The sequence below is a fragment of the Echeneis naucrates genome, unplaced genomic scaffold (genome assembly GCF_900963305.1).
Source record: "Echeneis naucrates unplaced genomic scaffold, fEcheNa1.1, whole genome shotgun sequence".
Lineage (NCBI taxonomy): Eukaryota > Metazoa > Chordata > Actinopteri > Carangiformes > Echeneidae > Echeneis > Echeneis naucrates.
Window position 1 is genome coordinate 19768 of NW_021780168.1, and position 21330 is coordinate 41097.

The 21330-nt window shown below is 41.6% G+C and overlaps 1 protein-coding gene, 2 non-coding genes and 1 pseudogene across 3 annotated transcripts in view; 2 read left to right on the forward strand and 2 right to left on the reverse strand.

Moving 5' to 3' along the window:
- Positions 1 to 400: 400 nt before the first annotated feature.
- LOC115038418 (NACHT, LRR and PYD domains-containing protein 12-like) overlaps positions 401 to 21330 on the reverse strand; it is a 93301-nt pseudogene continuing 72371 nt past the window's right edge.
- The window catches only part of LOC115038393 (galactose-3-O-sulfotransferase 2-like), a 58526-nt gene continuing 47815 nt past the window's right edge, over positions 10620 to 21330 (forward strand). Inside the window, exons 1-7 of the mRNA XM_029497229.1 lie at positions 10620 to 10689; positions 10803 to 10818; positions 10955 to 11064; positions 14400 to 14476; positions 15212 to 15359; positions 15861 to 15934; positions 16384 to 16500. Of these exons, the coding sequence (XP_029353089.1) occupies positions 10620 to 10689; positions 10803 to 10818; positions 10955 to 11064; positions 14400 to 14476; positions 15212 to 15359; positions 15861 to 15934; positions 16384 to 16500 (612 nt within the window). The remainder of the gene's footprint in view (positions 10690 to 10802; positions 10819 to 10954; positions 11065 to 14399; positions 14477 to 15211; positions 15360 to 15860; positions 15935 to 16383; positions 16501 to 21330) is intronic.
- On the forward strand, positions 19304 to 19377 carry trnat-ugu (transfer RNA threonine (anticodon UGU)). The gene has a single exon. It is a non-coding gene; the product is annotated as a tRNA-Thr (tRNA).
- Positions 21240 to 21313, reverse strand: trnat-cgu (transfer RNA threonine (anticodon CGU)). Its single transcript has one exon. It is a non-coding gene; the product is annotated as a tRNA-Thr (tRNA).

Consider the following 21330-nt stretch of genomic DNA (forward strand, 5'->3'; position numbering starts at 1 on the left):
GAAATTTTATTTTTTTCTGTGTGTGCTCCTGAGAAAGAGGCTCAAATCCAAACCCAGGAGACAGAGGTTGAGTGAGTCAGTGAGGAAGAAGCTGCTCGTTCTCCTTCAACAGTTTGATCTGAGGAGAAGTCACTTCCTCTTTTCAGGAATCAACTTCTACCATCTGTCCACTAGATGGAGATAACTGAGCATCAACTGAGTTCTTCATGATGAAATCAGCAACATTAAACTGATGTTTCCACATGAATGCATCACTGATTCTAAAACCATAAACTGTACATGAATCCAGCACTCAGCGTTACAGCAGCACACCTCTGTTACTGTGGAGCTGTGTCTCTTTTGTACTTTATTATAGATGACAGAAAAAAACTCCAGATAAGAAGCAGCTGTACATGCAGTGACTAGTTCTCCTGCTCAGGTATCGTCTCTCAGGGCATCATGTGTTGTCTTTGTGTGTCTTTGTGTCCGATGCTTCACAGCTCACAGGCCAAAGTACGTGCCGGCCTTCATGGCTCACCTGTACAGATCAGATAGCTCAGCTTGCTGCAGAGCTGTTATAACGCTCCAAAGCAGGAGATGGAAATGACTTTTCCTGTTTCAGTGACTGAGCAAACAGTCACTGTGGGAGCAGCCTGGTCCAAAAGGGTTGGATTAAGGCTCTGAATGAATCCTGGGAGAGTTCTGGGTGGAAAGTGCCATCTCAGGCTCCCTTTAAAAACCAGACGGGCTTGAACAGCAGCTGATTGCTGTGATGATGAAGTCTGAGTTCCTGATGATTCTCTTGGAAGAACTGAACGGTTCCTGTGGTCCATGTTTGTCTCATTCAGACTGCAGCCTGAAGTCCCGGGGACTTCATGCTAATGAACAGATGAGTGGAACTGAAATAAACTGACAGTCCAACAAGAGACAGGAAGAAGAAAATGAAGGCCACAGACAACAATTTCCTCTGAAGAGCTTCAGCATTAATGCTGAGAGAAGTTCAGATCTCATTGTCAGTCCAGCCATTACATGTTTTCTTCCCTTTTTGCTCTTGAAGCAAAAATTCTGAGTTACAGAAAACAAACAAAGAAAAAGTAATGAGTATGAAGGAACACAGAGTCAGAGTTTCAGGAACACACTGAGTATTAGACAGACTGACGGAGACTCCAGAGCTGAGAAGTGAAGCCAACAGTAAAGTGTCTCAGTTTCTAACTTCAAGTCTCCGTCAATACAACTTCCTCAGACACACTGAGGAATCAGGTAAGATCCAGAACCCAGGATAGAGAGGTTCAGTGAATGTGGTGTTGAAGGTGTGGAGGTGGATCAGTGAGTCAGAGGAGACTCTGTAGAAGGATAGAGAGCCAGCAGGACAGTCCACATACACTGCTACTCTGTGAGAGACGGAGGAGGAAGAGAGGGATGTTTCGCTGTAGTTGTGACAGACAGAGTAACCACCATCAGAACAGATCAGACTCCAGGACTGATTATTTCTTCCAAACACACAGTCAGCACTGTATCCTTCCCTTCTGATTCCTGTGTAGCTCACTGAGATATAAACCACTCCGCTCCAATCGACCTCCCAGTAACAGCGACCAGTCAGAACATTTCTACACAGCAGCTGAGGACAGATATCAAATCTGTCTGGATGATCAGGATATGACTGATACTCTGCTACATGTGTCACCTTCCTGTTGTTGTCAGACAGTTTGAGGTTTCTGTGGATTGTGTTTGTGTCCAGTTCCAGTTCACAGACATCTGATGGAGAGAACAAGAAACAACAGCTGCAGTTTATCATCTGTTCATTTATCAACAACTTTACTGAAAGTGAATCATTCAAACTTACATTTCATCACCTGTGAATAATGTTTGACTACATTTAAATGAAAAGCCATCAATCCAGTTAGAACATCAACAGTTACTGAACATGAGAGTCAAGATGTCAGCAATGTTCTGCTTTTTTCTGCTGTGGAGTCAAAGATGACGGCTAATGGAGATCCACATCAATAAACACACGAAGTGTTGATCCTGAATGAAACTCATCTTTGTACTTCAGTCAGAAATGTAAAAATCTAGTGTAACATGAGCAGCTGAGTTTTCATGAATCAAAGTGAAAACACACTCACACTTCCTCAGACCAGGTCTCAGTCTCTGTGGTCCACCATGGTCCACCCTGGAGGAAGAAACAGAGTCAGGATCAACTTGATCCACCATCAAACATGAAGCAGAGTTTCTCAGTTAGCCCCAATCCCAATATTCACCCTACTCAATACCCCTTCACCCTCAAAAGGAAGCCACAAGGGGAAGGGCTTTGTAACATTCCCTAGGAATTGGGGCACACTTGCTATGCGTAGTTTACGTTCGCGCATGCAAGTGACTGCATAGTCCCAGCAGAATCAAGAGTCTTTATTGTCATCATGAGGACATAACGAAATTATCCTGGCTTAAAGAAAGCAATATAAAATATTTACAAATTTTCAAATAACATAACATAGAACACAGAAGTAGCAACATGGAATCTACGGTTGCGAACTGTTGTGATTGGTTTTTTTAGTATTCATCATGCTTCCGTTGATAAATAAACCGAGAGGTACATGGAGAAGAATACACCATCAACGTCTGTCTCATGTGATTTTTTTTTTGTGGTTTTTCATCTCTGACTTCTCCACATCCTCTCCCTCTATGGGGGTCACCATTGTTGTTTAATTCAGTAAGGGTTATGACTTAAAGCATTTTAGGAAATTTTCACTGGCCTTTCCTCGAGAAGTCAGCATTGGGAAACCCTCAATCTGAAGGGCTAGATTCATAGCCCCTACCCTTTGCTATGTCCACTACTCCTACATTAAAAAAGGAATTGGGACTCCACTACCTTCAAGGGGAACGTGCAAAATTTAGGGGTAGGGCTAAAAAGCAGGGGCAGGGGGTGTATTGGGACTCGCCCTTAGTGAAACAGAGTAAGAGCTGCTGTTGTCTGTCCATCTGTCCAGACCTGAGAGCGTCCAGTCTCCAGCCTGGATCCTCCAGTCCAACAGACAGAAGCTTCACTCCTGAGTCTCCTGGATGATTGTAGCTCAGGTCCAGTTCTCTCAGATGGGAGGGGTTGGAGCTGAGAGCTGAGGCCAGAGAAGAACAGCCTTCCTTTGAGACCAGACATCCTGAAAGACTGAACATACACACCAAAAATATGTGAATATGATGATGTCAGATGAAAGAAATTTTTAATAAAAATGAGCAAATAAAGTTCACTTTCTACACTAGTAGAACACATCTCCTCCACGTCACTCGACCCTTAAATCGAAAACAACAACACTTTCCTTTTCTATAAACAGAACATGAAGCTTTTTATATAGATGACAATCTCCCAAATCTACAAACATCTTCAGTTAATTTTATTGAAAGATCATAAAAATATACTAGGAGTCTGGCTACAAACATGAATTCTGACCTGAGAGTTTCCAGCTCACAGTGTGGACTCTTCAGTCCAACAGACAGCAGCTTCACTCCTGAATCCTGCAGATTGTTGTTACTCAGGTCCAGATCTCTCAGACTAGAGGACTGGGAGCTGAGGACTGAGGACAGAGCTTCACAGCTTCTCTCTGAGAGCTTACAGAGGCTCAGTCTGAAGAAGAATTACAAGAGAAAAGTACAACCAAAAAATCTTGTGGTGTTAATGGGTAACAAAAACTTAAAACTGTTGTCAGAAACACAATATTTAAATTAAAAAGCATGTCTATGGATTTTAAATGCAAAAATGTTGTCAACTAACCTGACCCCCTCAGTTCTGCACTGTGGACTCTCCAGTCCAGCAGACAGCAGCTTCACTCCTGAATCCTGCAGGTTGTTGTTACTCAGGTCCAGATCTCTCAGACTAGAGGACTGGGAGCTGAGGACTGAGGACAGAGCTTCACAGCTTCTGTCTGAGAGGTTACAGCCACTCAGTCTGAAGTTATTTACATAAAAAAAAAAACTTCACACTGAGTATTTCAGGAATGTCACACTTAAGTTATTGATACAAACCAGTTATATACTAACTTGAGTCTTTTCAGTTTACAGTGTGGACTCTTTAATGCAGCAGACAGCAGCTTCACTCCTGAATCCTGCAGGTTGTTGTTACTCAGGTCCAGATCTCTCAGACTAGAGGACTGGGAGCTGAGGACTGAGGGAAGAGCTTCACAGCTTCTGTCTGAGAGGTTACAGCCACTCAGTCTGAAGAGGAATCAGCAAAACAAGAGAAAATGATTGAAACTGAAAAACAGCTTTTGATTGTCAGCAAATAAAAAGATTTAGTTGAGTTGGATGGATTTATTGGCACATACAGAACTTTGTTGGAGGCTTTGACCACTGGCAGCAGCCTCAGAAGAGCCTCCTCTGAAGCAGAGTATTTCTTCAGGTCAAACACGTCCAGATCTTTTTCTGATGACAGTAAGATGAAGACCAGAGCTTACCATTGAGCAGGAGACAGTTTATCTGTGGAGAGACGTCCTGATTCCAGGGACTGTTGGATCTCCTCCACCAGAGAACCATCATTCAGTTCATTCAGACAGTGAAACAGGTTGATACTTTTCTCTGGAGACAGATTCTCACTGATCTTTGTCTTGATGTGCTGGACTGCTTTCTGATTGGTCTTTGAGCTACTTCCTGTCTGTGTCACCAGGCCTCGTAGGAGAACTTGGTTGGACTGCAGTGAAAGACCCAGAAGGAACCGGAGGAACAAGTCCAGGTGTCCATGTGGACTCTGTAAGGCCTCATCCACAGCACTCTGGTAGAGACGTGTTGTTTTAGATCCAATGCTTATTGGTTCACACTTTTGAGTTGTTTGTTCTTCTGACATCAGATTGACTCCAGAGTTGATGAAGGTCAGATGGACATGAAGAGCAGCCAGAAACTCCTGAACACTCAGATGGACGAAGCAGAAGACCTTGTCCTGGTACAGCCCTGTCTCCTCTTTGAAGATCTGTGTGAACACTCCTGAGTAAACTGATGCTGCTCTGATATCGATGCCACACTCTGTCAGGTCTGATTCATAGAAGATCAGGTTTCCTTTCTGCAGCTGCTCAAAAGCCACTTTTCCCAGAGACTCAATCATCTTCCTGGTCTCTGGACTCCAGTGTGGATCTGACTCAGCTCCTCCATCGCACTTGACCTTCTTCACTTTGGACTGAACCACCAGGAAGTGGATGTACATCTCAGTCAGGGTCTTGGGCAGCTCTCCTCCCTCTCTGGTCTTCAACACCTCCTCCAGAACTGTAGCAGTGATCCAGCAGAAGACTGGGATGTGGCACATGATGTGGAGGCTTCGTGAGGTCTTGATGTGGGAGATGATCCTGCTGGCCTGCTCCTCATGTCTGAACCTCTTCCTGAAGTACTCCTCCTTCTGGGGGTCATTGAACCCTCTGACCTCTGTCACCATGTCAACACACTGAGGAGGGATCTGATTGTCTGCTGCAGGTCGTGTGGTTATCCAGAGGCGAGCAGAGGGAAGCAGTTTCCCCCTGATGAGGTTTGTCAGCAGCACGTCCACTGAGGTGGACTCTGTAGGATCAGTCAGGACCTCAGTGTTGTGGAAGTCCAGAGGAAGTCGACACTCATCCAGACCGTCAAAGATGAACACAACCTGGAACTGATCAAAGCTGCACATTCCTGCTTCTTTGGTTTCAGTGAAGAAGAGATGAACAAGTTCCACCAAGCTGAACTTCTTCTCTTTCAGCACATTCAGCGCTCTGAAGGTGAAGGGGAATGTGAACTCTATGTCCTGGTTGGCTTTGTCTTCAGCCCAGTCCAGAGTGAACTTCTGTGTTAAGACGGTTTTCCCAATGCCAGCCACTCCCTTTGTCATCACTGTTCTGATTGGTTGGTCTCTTCCAGGTGGGGGTTTAAAGATGTCTTCTTGTCTAATGCTTGTTTCTGCTCTGTCCTGTTTCCTGGATGCTGTTTCAATCTGTCTGAGCTCATGTTCCTCATTGACCTCTCCAGTCCCTCCCTCTGTGATGTAGAGCTCTGTGCAGATCTGATTCAGAAGGGTTGGGTTTCCTCCTCTAGAGATCTCCTCAAACACACACTGGAACTTCTTCTTCAGGCCAGATTTGAATTTACGTCGACAAACTTGAGCACGACTTTCTGAGTAAACATAAAAATGATTAAAAAATAAACTATAAGGTATTTATTTACTTCTAAGGAATAAGAATGATCATGTGTCTCTCTGTCTCCTAACTTAAAATGTCTAATTGACCCATAATATTAAATCCTCTTACTGCTCTGCAGACAGTCAGCCAGCTCCTCCTGCTTCATCCTCCTCAGGAAGTTCACTGTGATCTTCAGAAATGCCTCTCTGCTCCTCCTCTGCTCTTCATCCACCTCATCATCCTCATTCTTCATGAATTGTGGGTAATCTAGACTCAGACTCCTTTTCATTTTCTTCAGCTCGTTCTTCACATAACAGACGATGTTCTCCTCCAGCAGCTGGAACACAATAACATCCTGTGTAAAGTTCACTCTCAGTATAAACTGATGGATCAAAGCATCAGATCATCAGTCAGCAGAGTTCAACTTTAGCTGCTGCTGTATCATCTGCTGCCACGTCTCTTTCCAGAGCTACACAGAAAGATTCAGACCTACTGACTTCACTAAACTAACTTCACTGGTGTAACTTAGTAAGTTTGATTTTAGATTCTGACAACGCAGAGATCCTGATCATCACATGAAGACCAAACTGATACAGCCCTTCAACACATCAACTTAGGAAGTGAAAATTCAGGGTATTAACTGTGACTGTGGCTGAAGATGGATCAGACCACCTGAACTAGTTCACTGATGAATTATTCCATCTTTAAACCCTGTAGAGACAGAGTCCATGGAGGTCCAGGACTGAATCTGAGTAACTTTGGTCTTTGTTATTAAGTCACAGCTGAAATTATCTGGAAAACAACTAAATAAACTTTTCACTTTTCACATGAACAAGGAGGAGCAGAAATGTTTTGTAAAAGTCTCCAACAGACCATATTCATACAGTACATATCTGTTGAGGCTGATGGATTATTGCTCTGTGGTGAACTACAACTCCCAGTCCTCTCCCACTCTCTCCCACCCCAAACCTGTTCAATCCCAATTCAACTCCTTTCTGTCACAGAGTAAAGCTCTACTGGTCTAAAGAGTGCAGCTTAAACTCAAGTCTTTGTTGGTGTCTGTTGTAGTCACTGGATGAACATTTTCACACCATAAATATGGAGTCCAGGTCTGTGTGATGATGTTTGTCAGACTGAACTCTGAGGAGAAAAGACACAAACACACAGTTTGTTCCAGGAGTTTTCTATGAACGCCAGAGAAACTGATAGACAAGCTTTGATACCTTTAATGAGTCCAACAACAACAAATGATCAGCTTTTACCTTTTTTCTTTGATAAAGTCATCCATAGACCAATCACTCTTCATGGACACACAACCCAGTTCAGGAGAATCTGGTCGTGACTTCTGGTTGCTAGAAGAAACCAGTTTACATGAAAATAAATAACAACCAAGAAACAGAGCATAACATGATCTGTTTAAATTAAAATAATCAAATTCAGCTTTCATTTGTATAACCACATTTTATTGTGTGATTTATTTATTCATTTTATTTTATATATTTTTTATATTGGCAAAAAACAACCAAACAAAAGAAGCCAAACAAAGAAAAAACAAATCAGCAGCAGAAAAAGTTCAGCAGTAAAAAATCTAAGTGACAGTGAGAGTGCATAATGATGGAGCAGTGATCTGAGTGCTGAGCTCTGACAGCTGGAAAGTTAGAGATCCTCATCTCACCTCTGAGCTTTGGTCTGACTCTCATGTTCCCCACACAGAGTGGTTTTAGAGGGAGGGGCTCCCTCCTCTCTTTCCTCACACTGATTCATAGCTGAGCCTCCACCTTCACACAAACACAACAAAAAGCTTCATTACAACAGGACATCATTCCAACAATTTTCTCCCTCTGTATTGATTTCAGTCAGATTCAGTTTTACGAGAAACATTCCTCAATGGTCCAGAATTTTAATGAAAATGCATTTTTGAGGACCAAATCATTTCTCCAGAAGCAAAGTAAAAAAAACAACAACAAAAAAAAAACAGTTGCATCTAAACCAGTCTGAATGGTGTCAGGAAACCCCAGACCAGGGGAGTCAATCTGCTACCAAAAGTAACATGAAAATCTGTGTCAAAGAGCACAATGTGATCACAGTGATCCTGTTCAGACATTTACAGATTCACTCACCTGCTGAACTCACTTCAGGTTGATTTAGTCACTTTACAGCTTCATGTGTCGAAGTAACATCTGAAGAGACGAAGCTGCTTCTTCTCCCTTGTCAGTCCTGGTGTCTGAGAGTGTAACATCAACAAGACGAGTTTAATTCACTCACCCAAGTTCATCCAACATTTCCGACCAGTTCAGACATGTTTGTTCTATCATGGCTCAACAAAAACACTGCATACCAGTCCAAGGAAATCAACTTATCCTTCATCATGAAAGTTAAGTTGATAAAATTTTGTTTCATTGAAGATTATTTTGTTGTGACCATATAAAGACCTTAAAAAAATCTAGTTTAAGTCTATTGATTTCGTATATTAGCTTCCTCGGTGAATCCTATTTTATATTAAAACAAGAATAAAGTGAAGATAAATAGGAAATAGGAGATAGTAGGGCAGGTAAATAAACACCCCGTCACTCAGCTCTACCCACCTGCTGCACCCACCTAAACAGTGCGTTCATCTCATTCCACCAGATTATCTTTAGCATCTTGTAAGCTCTCTCATATTCATTGCCAGATTGTTTGTCTGGATTTCACCCTGCCTGTCTCTGACAACATAACCTGAGCACCGTCTGTCTCTGACTCCTCTGACTGCCGGCCCCTCACCGCTCCCCTGTTTACCTGCATTCCCTCACCACAGGGGCTTCAGAATAAACTGTTGAACTGTTCTTCTTTGTTCTCAGTCTGTGCTGCTTGTTTCAACCTAACGCCCGTTACAGTCAGTTAGTATTGAAATTTTGTACCATAGGAGGATATTACTTTGATAGGAGGGTTAAAGATGCAAACCAAATACAAAACAACAAAAATGTCCCTAACATGACACGAAAGATAATCTGCCAGAAAATGAGTGGAATGAGATGGTTGCACTGATTAGTGGGTGCAGCAGACGGGTAGAGCTGGGCAGGTGAGTGGAAAAGTGCTGGCAGGTAGGGGTGAGCAGATCGATCCACATAACAACAGTGTTGACACCAAGGTTGGATCGATACTTGCATAATGTTTTTGTTGCAGTCTCTCTTTTATACGTGAAACACGTGACTTGAATTTCCTCACAGAGTGTGTGTGAGTGCAGCTTCTCTCACAGTCCTAATGTGCATACAGCGCTCCTCCCTCACTCCACTCAGGCTCACTTGGCCCGCCACAACTCTGCCAGGTCAGAGACAGGCATGATCAAAACAAGGCAAACAGTCTGGAAATGAAAGCAAAGAACACTAAAGACAATCTGTCAGAAAATCAGAAGAATGAGATGAATGCACTGATCAGGTGGGTGCAGCAGGTAGGTAGACAACCAGAAGTGGAGTGTGACAATGTCACGTATTTGTGATGATTCTATCATAGCGTGCATTTATGACCTTTTCCATGGCAGAACTAACACAGACTAACATTATTAACAGCTTTCAGTTCATGACACACACAACTGATTTTCATTGCCACTGAAAATTCTTGAGGAAACTCATATTAATGCATTTCAACACACCCAACACAAAAAATATTATAGATATTTTATATTTATTATTTTGCATCTATAAAGCATTGTGACCACACATTTGAGCAGAAAGTATATCCATGGTTGTTTCTTTCCTGCTCTCTTCTCATTTGAAGTCACAGACTCAGGTTTAGAGACAAACCAGCCTTATTGCTTTATTGACTAACTGGGAATGATTTGTGTTGCATCTACCTGGAGTTTGTCAGTTATCTTGTCCACGGTAACATGCTAACAGAAGTAATGCGTTATCCATTTTACTTGTACCTTCAGAGAAGTTAAGGGCAAAGTTTCACTCTGCCAGCATTGTTTTCATTCATATCAAAGCACTGCTTCATGCTGTAGTACTGTTAAATCTATTTTTGCTGCCACGTTGATGAACTTTTTATCTTCAAAAACAGTCCTGCCAGAGAAATGCTCTCCTGGGTTTCAAATTGTCTGATACCACAATTTGTTGAATTGTTTAATAAATAAAATAATAAATGAAATAAATGTATTGGAACAAATTCAGTAATGGCTTCAGAATTCATTTCAGCTGCCTCCCGTATAGCGTCAATTTGTCAAAATCGCGATATAAATAAAATGTATTATTATTATTAGTTGTAGTCGTGCAGGCCTAATAATAGTAGTATTAACTAACTAATTAACTTATTTATTAATGAAATCAGAAAGACAAAACAATGTGTGTATTATAAGTCACAGACTGGAAGCAACAGCAAGGCACCCTGCTATTCATTCACGTTTTTAATAGTTTTCTTAGTCTTGGCTGCGTATTGTTTTTGGTGTCTTTACCTGTTCCCTCTGAGTCCTTTAAAAAGAGAGATTGGAGAAATGTTCTTCACTTTCACCGGCTCCGGGAGACACCTCAGCTGCCGGGGCGGCAGGCCATGCGTACATTGCCGGACACTTATGTCGCTTCTACCAAGCAGACCTGGCAACACAGGACAGGAGCCGGAAGTAGGCACGAGCGTTGAGGGTCAATGTTAGCTGTTAGCACGTCAGCTAACCCACGTCTCATTTGACTTCTTTTTTGTCTAATGTTAACGAGTTATCCTGACTAACGCGAACAGGTTATTCTGACAAACGGTAACAATCGATTACGTCCAATGCGAATGCTTACTGATGCTACCAATTCATTCTGTCTAATGCTAATGAGTTGTTTTGATTTAGGTTATAAAATTATTCCTTGTTCTTCCATCGTCTGTGTTGTGTGTGATCTCAGCTCTGGCACAAGTGGACAGAGTAAAGATCTCTCAGTGGATCAACCAGCTTTCCAGTCCAAAGAGCAGAGAGAAAGCCCCCTGGAGCTCATCAGGAAGAGGGAGTCTGCAGGTAAGAGAGCCAGAGCAGGATTTTCTACATGAGGGGGACAAGAGATGCACCGAGCAGAGTTATTTTGGCAGCAAGTTTGGATTTAGTTGTGCTGCAGTCCTTTTAATTGAAATGTCACGTGTTATCCATATACACCGGTTCAGTTCAATTCCAGTCAGGTTCCAGATTGTCCTTAATGAGGACATTATATGTGTTGTTGTACCTCGCTGACTAATAGCAGCAGTACAACAACAAATCAAGTTTCTAAAACAGGTTGGAGCGGTTTTAACGTCACTCCGATGCTGTTTTATACTTTATGAGGATGTGACTTTTCCTCAGCTCAAACAGACACCAGGACTGAAGAGGGAGAACAAGCAGCTTCTTCTCTTCACGTGAAGCTGGAAAGTGTCAGAAAGTCTCCCTCAAGTGAGTTCAGCAGGTGAGAATCTGTAAATGTGTGAACAGGATCACTGTGATCACATTGTGTTGTTTCACTGTTTGACTGGACAGGAGAACTTTTCTGGATGCTGATTGGCTGCTTTCAGTACAAATAATATTAATAGTTTTATTTTTGGAGTTAAAGGACAATGATTTCAGGATCAGTTGTATTCATGACCATTAATAGAATCAACAGAGCACTGATCTTCAGTGTGAGTTAACAGAGTTTATTAAGAATCTGTAAATGTGTGTGTGTGTGTGTGATTACTTTTTATCTGATTTTTATATCAAACCATCTCCTTTTGTTTTGTTTAAAGAATTCAGGGTTTTTAACTGGTAGAGTAATTGAACACCAAATAAAATACATGTGTGCTTAAGTAATTGTATGAACAATTATTATATGAAATTAATTCATATTTTTACTTAAGTACAGTTTAAAATGCTTAAAAAGTATTTGAGTGTTTCTGTTTATTGGTACGGTATTCTTGAATACCATCACATTTCAGAAGGAAATATTGGACTCTTCTACTGAACTACATTTAATTGACAACTTAAGTCAAAAACAAATATTTTAATCTAAACATTTCAGCAACATGTCAATAAAAACATTAAGACCTGTCACTAATGACTTTGTAATTTTGATATTCAATTAACACAATTTCCTTTCCGTGTGTCCTCAGGGACAGGCAGTACGATCCCTGATTATTATTACCAACCTTCTCTGTCAATATTTTATCTGCAATTAGTAGAGAACAGTTTCATCACTTCATTGTTGTTCTAATATAAATTAAGATTTACTGAGGAAAGTCAAGAATTGAAATCAAATTAAATCACCAGACTTAAACTAGATTTAAATTTTTGAAAGAATCTAAATTGGCATGACAAGTTAATCGAAAGAGAAACAGAATTTTTTATCAACTTTCATGATGATTGAGTTGATTTCCTTTATCCAGTGTGTTTCTGTTGATGCGTGACAGAACAAACATGTCAGAACTGGTCTGATAGCTTGGATGAACTTGTCTAAGAGAATTGAACGCTTGCTGTTCTGAGTATTTCCAGATACAGTGAATCCATTGGAGGTTTAGAGTGGCTGTCCTTGTTTTTAATGTTGAATTATTGTTGTCACATGTAGTTTGATCAGTAAAGTGACATGAATTAAATCAGCGTCATCAAGACATCCTACAGTCAGATACCACCATCTAGTCTAGACAGAGAGAAGAGGAACGGATTGAATTCCAAAAAGGGGGAAATGAATGTACTGAACAAACTGGAAAAAGCAAATGAACTCAATAGTTTCTGGAAGTGATTTGATAGTGTAGCAATGGTGAAGGTGCTGTAGAATGCAGGAAAATATTAACATCATGTGATCCAACAGACAGAATTGTGATTGATCCAGGTGGTGTGGTCATTGCAAACTTGGGAAGCCTGTGGACTAGATGGCATTTCGGCTTTTCTTTTAAAACTTTTCCTGATGAATTAACTGCAGCCTGGAGCCCCCTGTTCCAGCTGTCTGTTGCCACACATCATTTCTAAAATGTGGAAAAACGCTGTTATAATCCCAGCTCGAAAAAACCTTGTCCACAGGAGAACAATGACTTCAGACTGGTAGCTTTATCTTATCTCTACTGTGATGACGGCACTTGAACGCATCATGATAGGGAATGTGAAAGGTGAAGCTCAACATCTCTTCAACCCCTACCAATTTGCGTATAAGGATGGCTTTGGCACTGTTGATGCTTTAAACACAATCAAACACATAATTTTGAAACGCCATGGCCTCAGATTTAGAGGTGCTGATCCTCATCCCAGCTGCTTCACACCCGGCTGTGAACCTGTCCAGTGAGCATTGGAGGTCACAGACCAATAGAGCCAATAGGACCACATCATCTGCAAAAAGCAGGGATGTAACCCTCAGCCCCCCAAACTGCAGCCTTCCTCCCCCACGACTACGCCTCGATATCCTGTCCATGAAAATCACAAACAGGATTGGTGACAAAGTGCCGCCCTGGCTCCAGGAGTAGGGATCCAGAACCAAGGCTGTGCGTAGAAGTAAGCCTGGCCAAATCCAACTGGTAGCGCTCCCCTTCCTGCACAAGCTCCGACTCCTTCCCCCTAGCAAGGTTTCACATCCCCAGAGCCAGCTTCTGCCACCCAGGTCTGGATTGTCGAGGCCACCACCTTCACTGCCACCCAACTGGCAGTGCACCTGACCCCATTGGTTATCCCAGCAGGTGGTGGGCCCACGGGGTACTACTTTCAATTTTTTTTAAATAATTATACCACATGTCGTTCAATCATTTTCTATATTTAAATTGTTTACATTAAAGGTTTCAGGCAAATTTCAACTAAAAGTTACAAAACCATATTATTTCAGATTTATTTTAACGTGTGGAGGTTTTTCATTTCATGTAATATACAGCACAGGCCAAAAGTTTGGACACACCTTCATTCATTCAAATGAATAGGAAAGTATGTCCAAACTTTTGGCCTGTACTGTACAGCAGCTGAACATGGTTCCTTTCAGTAAACATCGTGAATATTGTATTCAGGTTATTTTTAGATCATTTAGTTCTATGGAGTTATCTTATCTGTTCATCCACACAGAGCTAATCCCAGATTGATTTTAATTTCACTTTCTACAGCACAGCAGCTTTTTATCAGACAGTCTATAAATACAACAGGTGGCTGCAGCTGGTGACTTTTACTGAATAAAGGCAGCTACAGACTGAGTCCACTCAGCAGATTTTTGGACCCGCCCCCTCAGATTGGTACACAGCCAACAGAAAGAGAGAAAAGTGATGACAGGAGGTTTTGAGCTGCAGCTGCTGCTCTACAGTTTCCTCCATCATCAGATCTGAGTCAGAGGATGTGATCAAACACTGATTTCTGCTATCTGCTGTGTCGTCTCCTCTCACCAGGTGATTCTGGTGTCAAACAGAGTCCAAATACAGCAGAGACAACAATGGATGTGTCAGAGGACAAAAAGCTGGACAAGGTGAGAGGTCAAACATCTTTCCTGATGCTCCAGACTGATTTAGAGGCTCGGCACATGGCAGGAAATGGAGAACAAATATTAAACCAATATCTCCTGTAGCTGGAAATGATTTAATCTCTTTGGGCAGAGAAAGAGGAAAGGACAGAAACTGAAACTATTGTTTACATTTTTTATATTGAGTGACAGACGAGTTTCTTTGTTACATCACAATAAGACTGAAGGCAGAGACATATACAGTTTCAGTCCAGTTTATTCCCTTACATTAAGTTTTTTAAATCCAGACAAACATCATTTTGAGGTCACAATCAGCTGATTGATCAGCAGTCTGGCTTTCAGATGAACAGTTAGATTTTTGTCTGATCAGTTCTACTGTCTGATTTCCAACATGGCTGCTGCTTCTGCGCTTCAGTTTAGATTGACCCTTTATGTTGGTTATATCCAGTCAAACTGATGATGTTTCTTTCTGGACCATAGTCTCCACAGATCTTCACACCTGAACTGAAAACTGAATCTACCAAAGTGTCATACAGGTAATTCAGCTGATGTCATCTCTGCAGTGTTGGTGGTCTCATGGATGGTTCCTCCTCTTCCCCTTCATGCTCAGTGTGCTCCTCTTAGACAGTGATAGGGTGTTTGTGTCGGCTCATTCTACCTTCTGTGTCCTGCAGGTTCAGGTGTCCTGGTCCAGGTATGTTCCAGTGTTCTTTAACTGGACTGGTGTTTGTTGTTGATCAGGAGGCGGAGGTCCTCTACAACACTGTCCAGTGGGATGAAAGCCGCCTCCAATCAGCTGGCAAGACGGCTGCTGGGCTGCTGTTCAATATCCACTGTGCTGAGGACGCTGTCTGTGAGCTCCACCTCCCACACTGTGAGACAGAAGATGGTGAGATAGAGATTAGTGCTTTTTAGAGCGATGATTAAAAGCCAACAGTCCTGTTATCTGTTCTAACAGCCCTGCTGTGATGACACACTTCCCATTCAGACTTTGTTTTATTAGTTAGTTAGTTTTATTTTGGACTTTAATCTCAGCCTGACAATGTTACAGTCACAGTCCACTGACAGTAACAGACCTTATTAAGGCATTCTGAAGAATTTAATAATTAATAAAGAAGTGACATTTTTCTCCTGACAAAATGCTGGAAAAGAAACTGTTTTCTAAGATTTAGATCAAAGGATGAGATATTTCTATAGCAAGTTGATGTTGTCCGATGGTTCATCAAGAAGAATAGCTTGGATGTTCGGTAACAAACAAAGTCTGAACATCACAGAGACAAACACTGATAGCTGACTGAATTTCCTGACGTTCCTGTCCTGGATATAGAATAAGACCATCACTATCGTTTTACAGAATGTGTCTCTGTTTTCCCAGCTCTCCCCTCTGAAGGTCTGCTGTCTGTCGTCCACATCACTGATGATGGAATGAGCTTCCTCAAACCTCTGGAAATCACAGACACTCATGTGATTGTGAAAGTCTCTCATCTATCTGCCTTTGGCCTCGTCAGGGATGCAGGACAGAAGCTAAGGGGGTTATTCACCAGAAAGAAACGTGTTTGTGGCCAACTTCTGCTGTTCCTCCGACCTCCGGCCAGAGACATTCAAATACTGGATGTGTTTCTCCTGCCAAGCAACCTCCCTTTGTCTGAGGTAAAGCTTTGTGTCATTGATTTTAACTATCAAACCTTCTCATACTGGGACTCCTAGAAACTGACATCTGAACTGTGAACCTTTAGATGTCTTCTGTTCATGTTAATTTCTGCCAGGCGGTTCAGCAGGTGTCACAAACAGCAGCTTAATGAGTCCAATTTAATGAAACAGTACAGAATGGAGCTTTAGATCAGGATCTTTGTGTGTGTTTTTCAAAATTAACTTTAATCTCCTTAAGCACTAATGATATAATGTTGCTGAAGGTTGCTGCCCAGCAAGATGATGCTGTTTACATCAAGATCTCTTCTGCCTGTAAACTGAAAGTTGGCGAAAGGTACATTGTCCGCTCTGATCCAGGGAAGTTTAAAATACAGCCTGAGGTGAGTCAAACCTCCATACACTTCTAACAGATATCAAAACCATAAAAATGTCCTTCTATTCATCTGAAAGCTGCGTCACTGTTTGAAATAATTCTTGTTTTGCTCTTATTTTTATTCACTATCTGTTGTGTTGACTTTAGCATGCTAACTAGGTAGCTTCATCTAGTCACTAAGTAACATTTTGTTCCTGCAATTTGTCTCCTCTTTCACAGTCTGCTGTCTTTTACTCAAAATTTGGGGTAAATTTCTTTCCAACATTTGAGGTCTTCCTGACTCCAAACATACAGACATTGACTTTGATGGTCAAACATGAAAAAGGAACAGAAGTGTGGAAACGCAGCATTCCTCTGCCAAGTAAAGGTTTCATCTTCCTCTATATAAAATAAATGAAGAAGTGACCCAATCATTGCTGTTGCAAAGATCCCAACAATCCTGTCTGTGTTAAAATAAAACAATTACACTGAAATCATCTGAAATCTGACATTATATCAGTGTTTTAAAGTGCTGGTTGTTATTGGTGATTACTAAACAAGTCTTTCATCTGGTTACCTGTTAGGTCCAAAAAGGGAAACTGATCAAAGCAGCCTCCCAGCTGACAAAAACTTCCAAACAGAAGAGAGGCTGTGTGCTGTTCGGGCAGAATTCATTCAGAGAGTGTCTGACACTGTTCTCAACCAGCTTCTGGATAAACTGCTTCAGCGTGGTGTTATCAGTGATGAAGAAATGGAGTCAGCCAGAACAAAATCCAGACCGGAAAAAGCCAAAGACGTGATCGACTCAGTGAGAAGAAAGGGGGAAGAAGCCAGCTCAATTCTGATTGCTGCTCTCTGTCAGCTGGATCCATGTGTTTCCAGAGAGCTCTCATTAAGATGAAGCCAAAGACACAAAGTCTCTGAGGATGGATGGAAATATTAACATGCAAAGTTTTGCTGTAAAGTCTCTTTTCTTAAGTAGTTAAGAACAGACGTCTCCACCAGATCCCACAGTACTTTGGGCTCTGGGATTTATTTTCTGATTTTTAAATTTAAAATGTGTGTTTGTGTTTACTGTTGGGAGGAAGGAGAAATAAATAAATAAAGGAGAAATAAAGGTCCAACACAGGGCTAGTTATTGTTCAGTCAGATCCACAGCAGGCTGCCTTCCACTTCTCACTTTTATTTTCATTCCTCCTTCAAATCTTTATTAATATGATTAAGTATGTTTTTTTGCTGTTTCAAATCATTAATGCTTTGAGCTTTGATATTTAACTTTTCTATCCTTTTTTTATAAGCATTTTTAATGAACGGAGCAAATCTTCAAAGGCTCTTCATACTTTTTCATCTTTGATCTACTTCCACATACGTTCACCTAGAGACTCCATTCAAAATTTAAAATGTTCACAAAATCTTCAACTATTAAACTTGTCCACTTTCTGAAATCAAACAGTTTAAACCTTGTGCTCATTTCTGCTGTTTCTGACTTTATGATGGGTGTGTATTGAAAAGAATGTTCACAGCTGGAGTGGAGAGTCGAAAAAACCTCTTTAACTCATCCTATAATTTTTGCTACTTTAGTTTACTTTACTACTTTACTACTACTTTAACTTGTGCTTGTTCAAATAATAAACAATGTTCTATGTTGCTCAAAGTGAGATTTACAGTTTACTTCATCCTCACACTACATGCTAATGTTAGCACAGTTGCACTGCCCCTTTCCTCTACATTGGTTTCTGAGACTGGCAGCTGGACGAACATGTCAGGATGGTCGGTGGTCTAAGGCTCCAGACTCAAGGTTAACTCCTTGAGAGATGTGTTTGCTTTCCCACTAGAACTTGAAAACGTATCTAAGTAATACTTCTACAGAGCTTTCAGTTGTCACCCTACCACTCCAAATGTGAAACTGACGTGCAAATATGGAATGATGCAATAACAGCCAAACAAGTAGTTGAGTATGTGATTTTATTTATATTTAGCATGCAATGTCTCAGTCTCTGCTGTCTGTTCCACAGAAGAACATGACAGTTCAGCGGGCTGACATGAACCATGTGACCACCCCGCAGTGAGATCAGGGAGTGTCGGGACTCTTCTCTCTCTGGGACACTGGATCTGTCTGTCTGTATCCATGTCAGAAACTCTGAAACACTCTGAACTTCTTTAAAACACGGTGTATTTACTGATATGAAAGTGTCCACCAACCCACCATCGATATATTGTGATGGTGTGAAGAACATGTGAGCAGGAGAGCAGCTGCTTAAGTTTATGATGTGTTCAGGTAACAGTGAAAGCTCCATACACAACAACAGTCCTGTTTCTGTTTACCAAAAGCCTCCAAAGTCCACCCAGAGACCTGCTGTGTTTAGTTTACTTGTTGCTGTATCTCCAACAAAAGACTGTGCCTCCACAGTCTTGTGGTGAATGTGGGCATCGATCCCACTACCTCTCACATGCTAAGCGAGCGCTCTACCATTTGAGCTAATTCCCCAGCCATGATTATATACAGTGAAAGTATCTCCAGGAGTAAAATGATTAAATCACTACCTCAATCTCAATTGACAATCTCTGTATTATATCAGAGGCCCTTTGCGGTACAGATACTTATCTTTATTAGCATTTGTATCTGTATACACACACACACAATCACACACACCACCTTTTCCAGCCCTCATGGTTCTTGGGGAATCCATACATGTGGAAACCCTTCTCGGACTGATTGGAGCATCCAAACGCTGCACTCCTACATTAAAACAAACCACTTTACCATCAACCTCAGCTGCAGTATACACATTACACTTCCATCACCAGATCCTATACATGTACATCCGAGTGGTGCTGTGGCTTAGTTGGTCAAAGCACCTGTCTTGTAAACAGGAGATCCTGCGTTCAAATCCTAGCAGTGCCTTGCGCGTAATGTTAAATGTTATAGATATAACAGACACAGCTTTAGTTAATAATGAGAATTTAGTGGTTTCAACCTCAAATCCTTGAACACTGTCTGGTTAACATGTTTCATTGATATTAGACTTCTATGGACCATTTCACTGCACTGGACCATTTTTGCAGAATCAACACCTAATAACTCCACAACGAGACTGTGTGACGTCACTGGAGATCAAAGGCATTTCCTGCCTTTCATTGATCCCCCACGCGACACAGATGGATACGTCACACTTTCACGTTCGCTTCAAATGAATGAGTTAATGCAGTTTCTGTAGTGTAGTGACCATGATGACTCTTAACAAAGTTTGTCTCCTGTTAAAAATGTGCAATCACCACATTTTAATCTGCTCAACAGCAGGGTACAACTCAGACAGACTAAAGCCAGCTGAACACTGACAAGGATGGGATTTGAACCCACGCATGCAGAGGACAACAACACCAAGACAACAGCATTAACATTTTCTCTTGTCTACTGCAGCCAGGGCCTCAAACCATCGGTCTTCTGATCCAAAGTCAAACACCTTGTCCTTTGGGCCATGTGGGGTCTGAGTGTGGCCCATTTTAATGTCCTGTTGTCAGTTTATTGTCTGTTCTTGTCATATTTCATTGCTTCAACATTCATCAGGATGAAGGCAGCATCAAGCAGCAGAGGTTTCTGTAAAATGGACACAGTTTAGTCCGTTCACCTGTAATACACAGGTGCCTAACCACAAAGGGACTCGAACCCTCAGTCTTCTGATCTGAAGTCAGATGCACCATGGAACCAGAAGGGGTTGTCCGGGACTAAACACTAAACTAAGCAAAGCAGGTCCCTGGTGGGCTTCGAAGCCATTCACGTATTGTCACATCTGCCCCATTGGCCTAATGGATAAGGCACTGGCCTCCTAAGCCAGGAATTGTGGGTTCAAGTCCCATCTGCGGTGGTTTACAGCGGAGTGCGGACGCGTGCTGGGCCCATAACCCAGAGGTCGATGGATCAAAACCATCTTTTTAGCAGTCACTATACAAAGTTTGTTGTGTTTGAAGATGACATCATTACAATAGTAACAATGCCATACTGAAGCTGCACTAGCTGAAGAGGGAAGATCTTCAGTCTTGAAAACAAACTTCAGTATTAACCTTGCTTGTTTTAACTCCCAGCAGTTTTCCTTTGCAGTGGAAGTAAAGCAGATTTCAACTGTTGTTTTAGTGCTTTTTAGTTTTAGTGTTTTAGTGTTTTAGAGTCTGCCTCCTTTGATCTATTGAAAAGTTGACATGTCAGTTAACCAGCTACAGTCTGAATTTCCAAAATCAACTCACTTGAGTGTTGAGATTATGTTCAAGTCCCACTTGAGGATAGACACAACTATCACATCTTCAGGTGACAACAAACATGATGAGGTGGCCAAGTGGTTACACACACACACACACACACACACACACTGAATTCCTTTACATTATGAAACATGACTTTAGCTGGAAAGGGAGTTTTTCAAGCAGCAAAAAATGGCGGCCCCATAAGCATCCAACAGCATCACTGAGTCAGGAGCAGCACAGTGACAACTGTACACATTACTGGAGAAAGTGATAAATGACATTCTCCATGTGTTCCTGTAAATCAGTGCTGCTGAAAAACTCCCGACATTTTCCAACTAAAGTGATGTCTCATAATGTAAAGGAATTCAGTGTGTGTGTGCTCATCTTTCTGCGTTCTCCCCTTGATGCGTGGGTTCAAATCCCACTTCTGACAGAAGCTGCTTTTCTTTCACCTCTACTGCTGTAAGGTGTATTTTGTATTTTCCATGTGCAAGTCCTTCCTATCAAAAACATCTAACAGTAGGAGCAAGGCACTGCTGGGATTTGAACCCAGGATCTCTTGTTTACGCGACAGGCGCTTTTACCAGCTAAGCCACAGCACCATGTACATGCACATGCA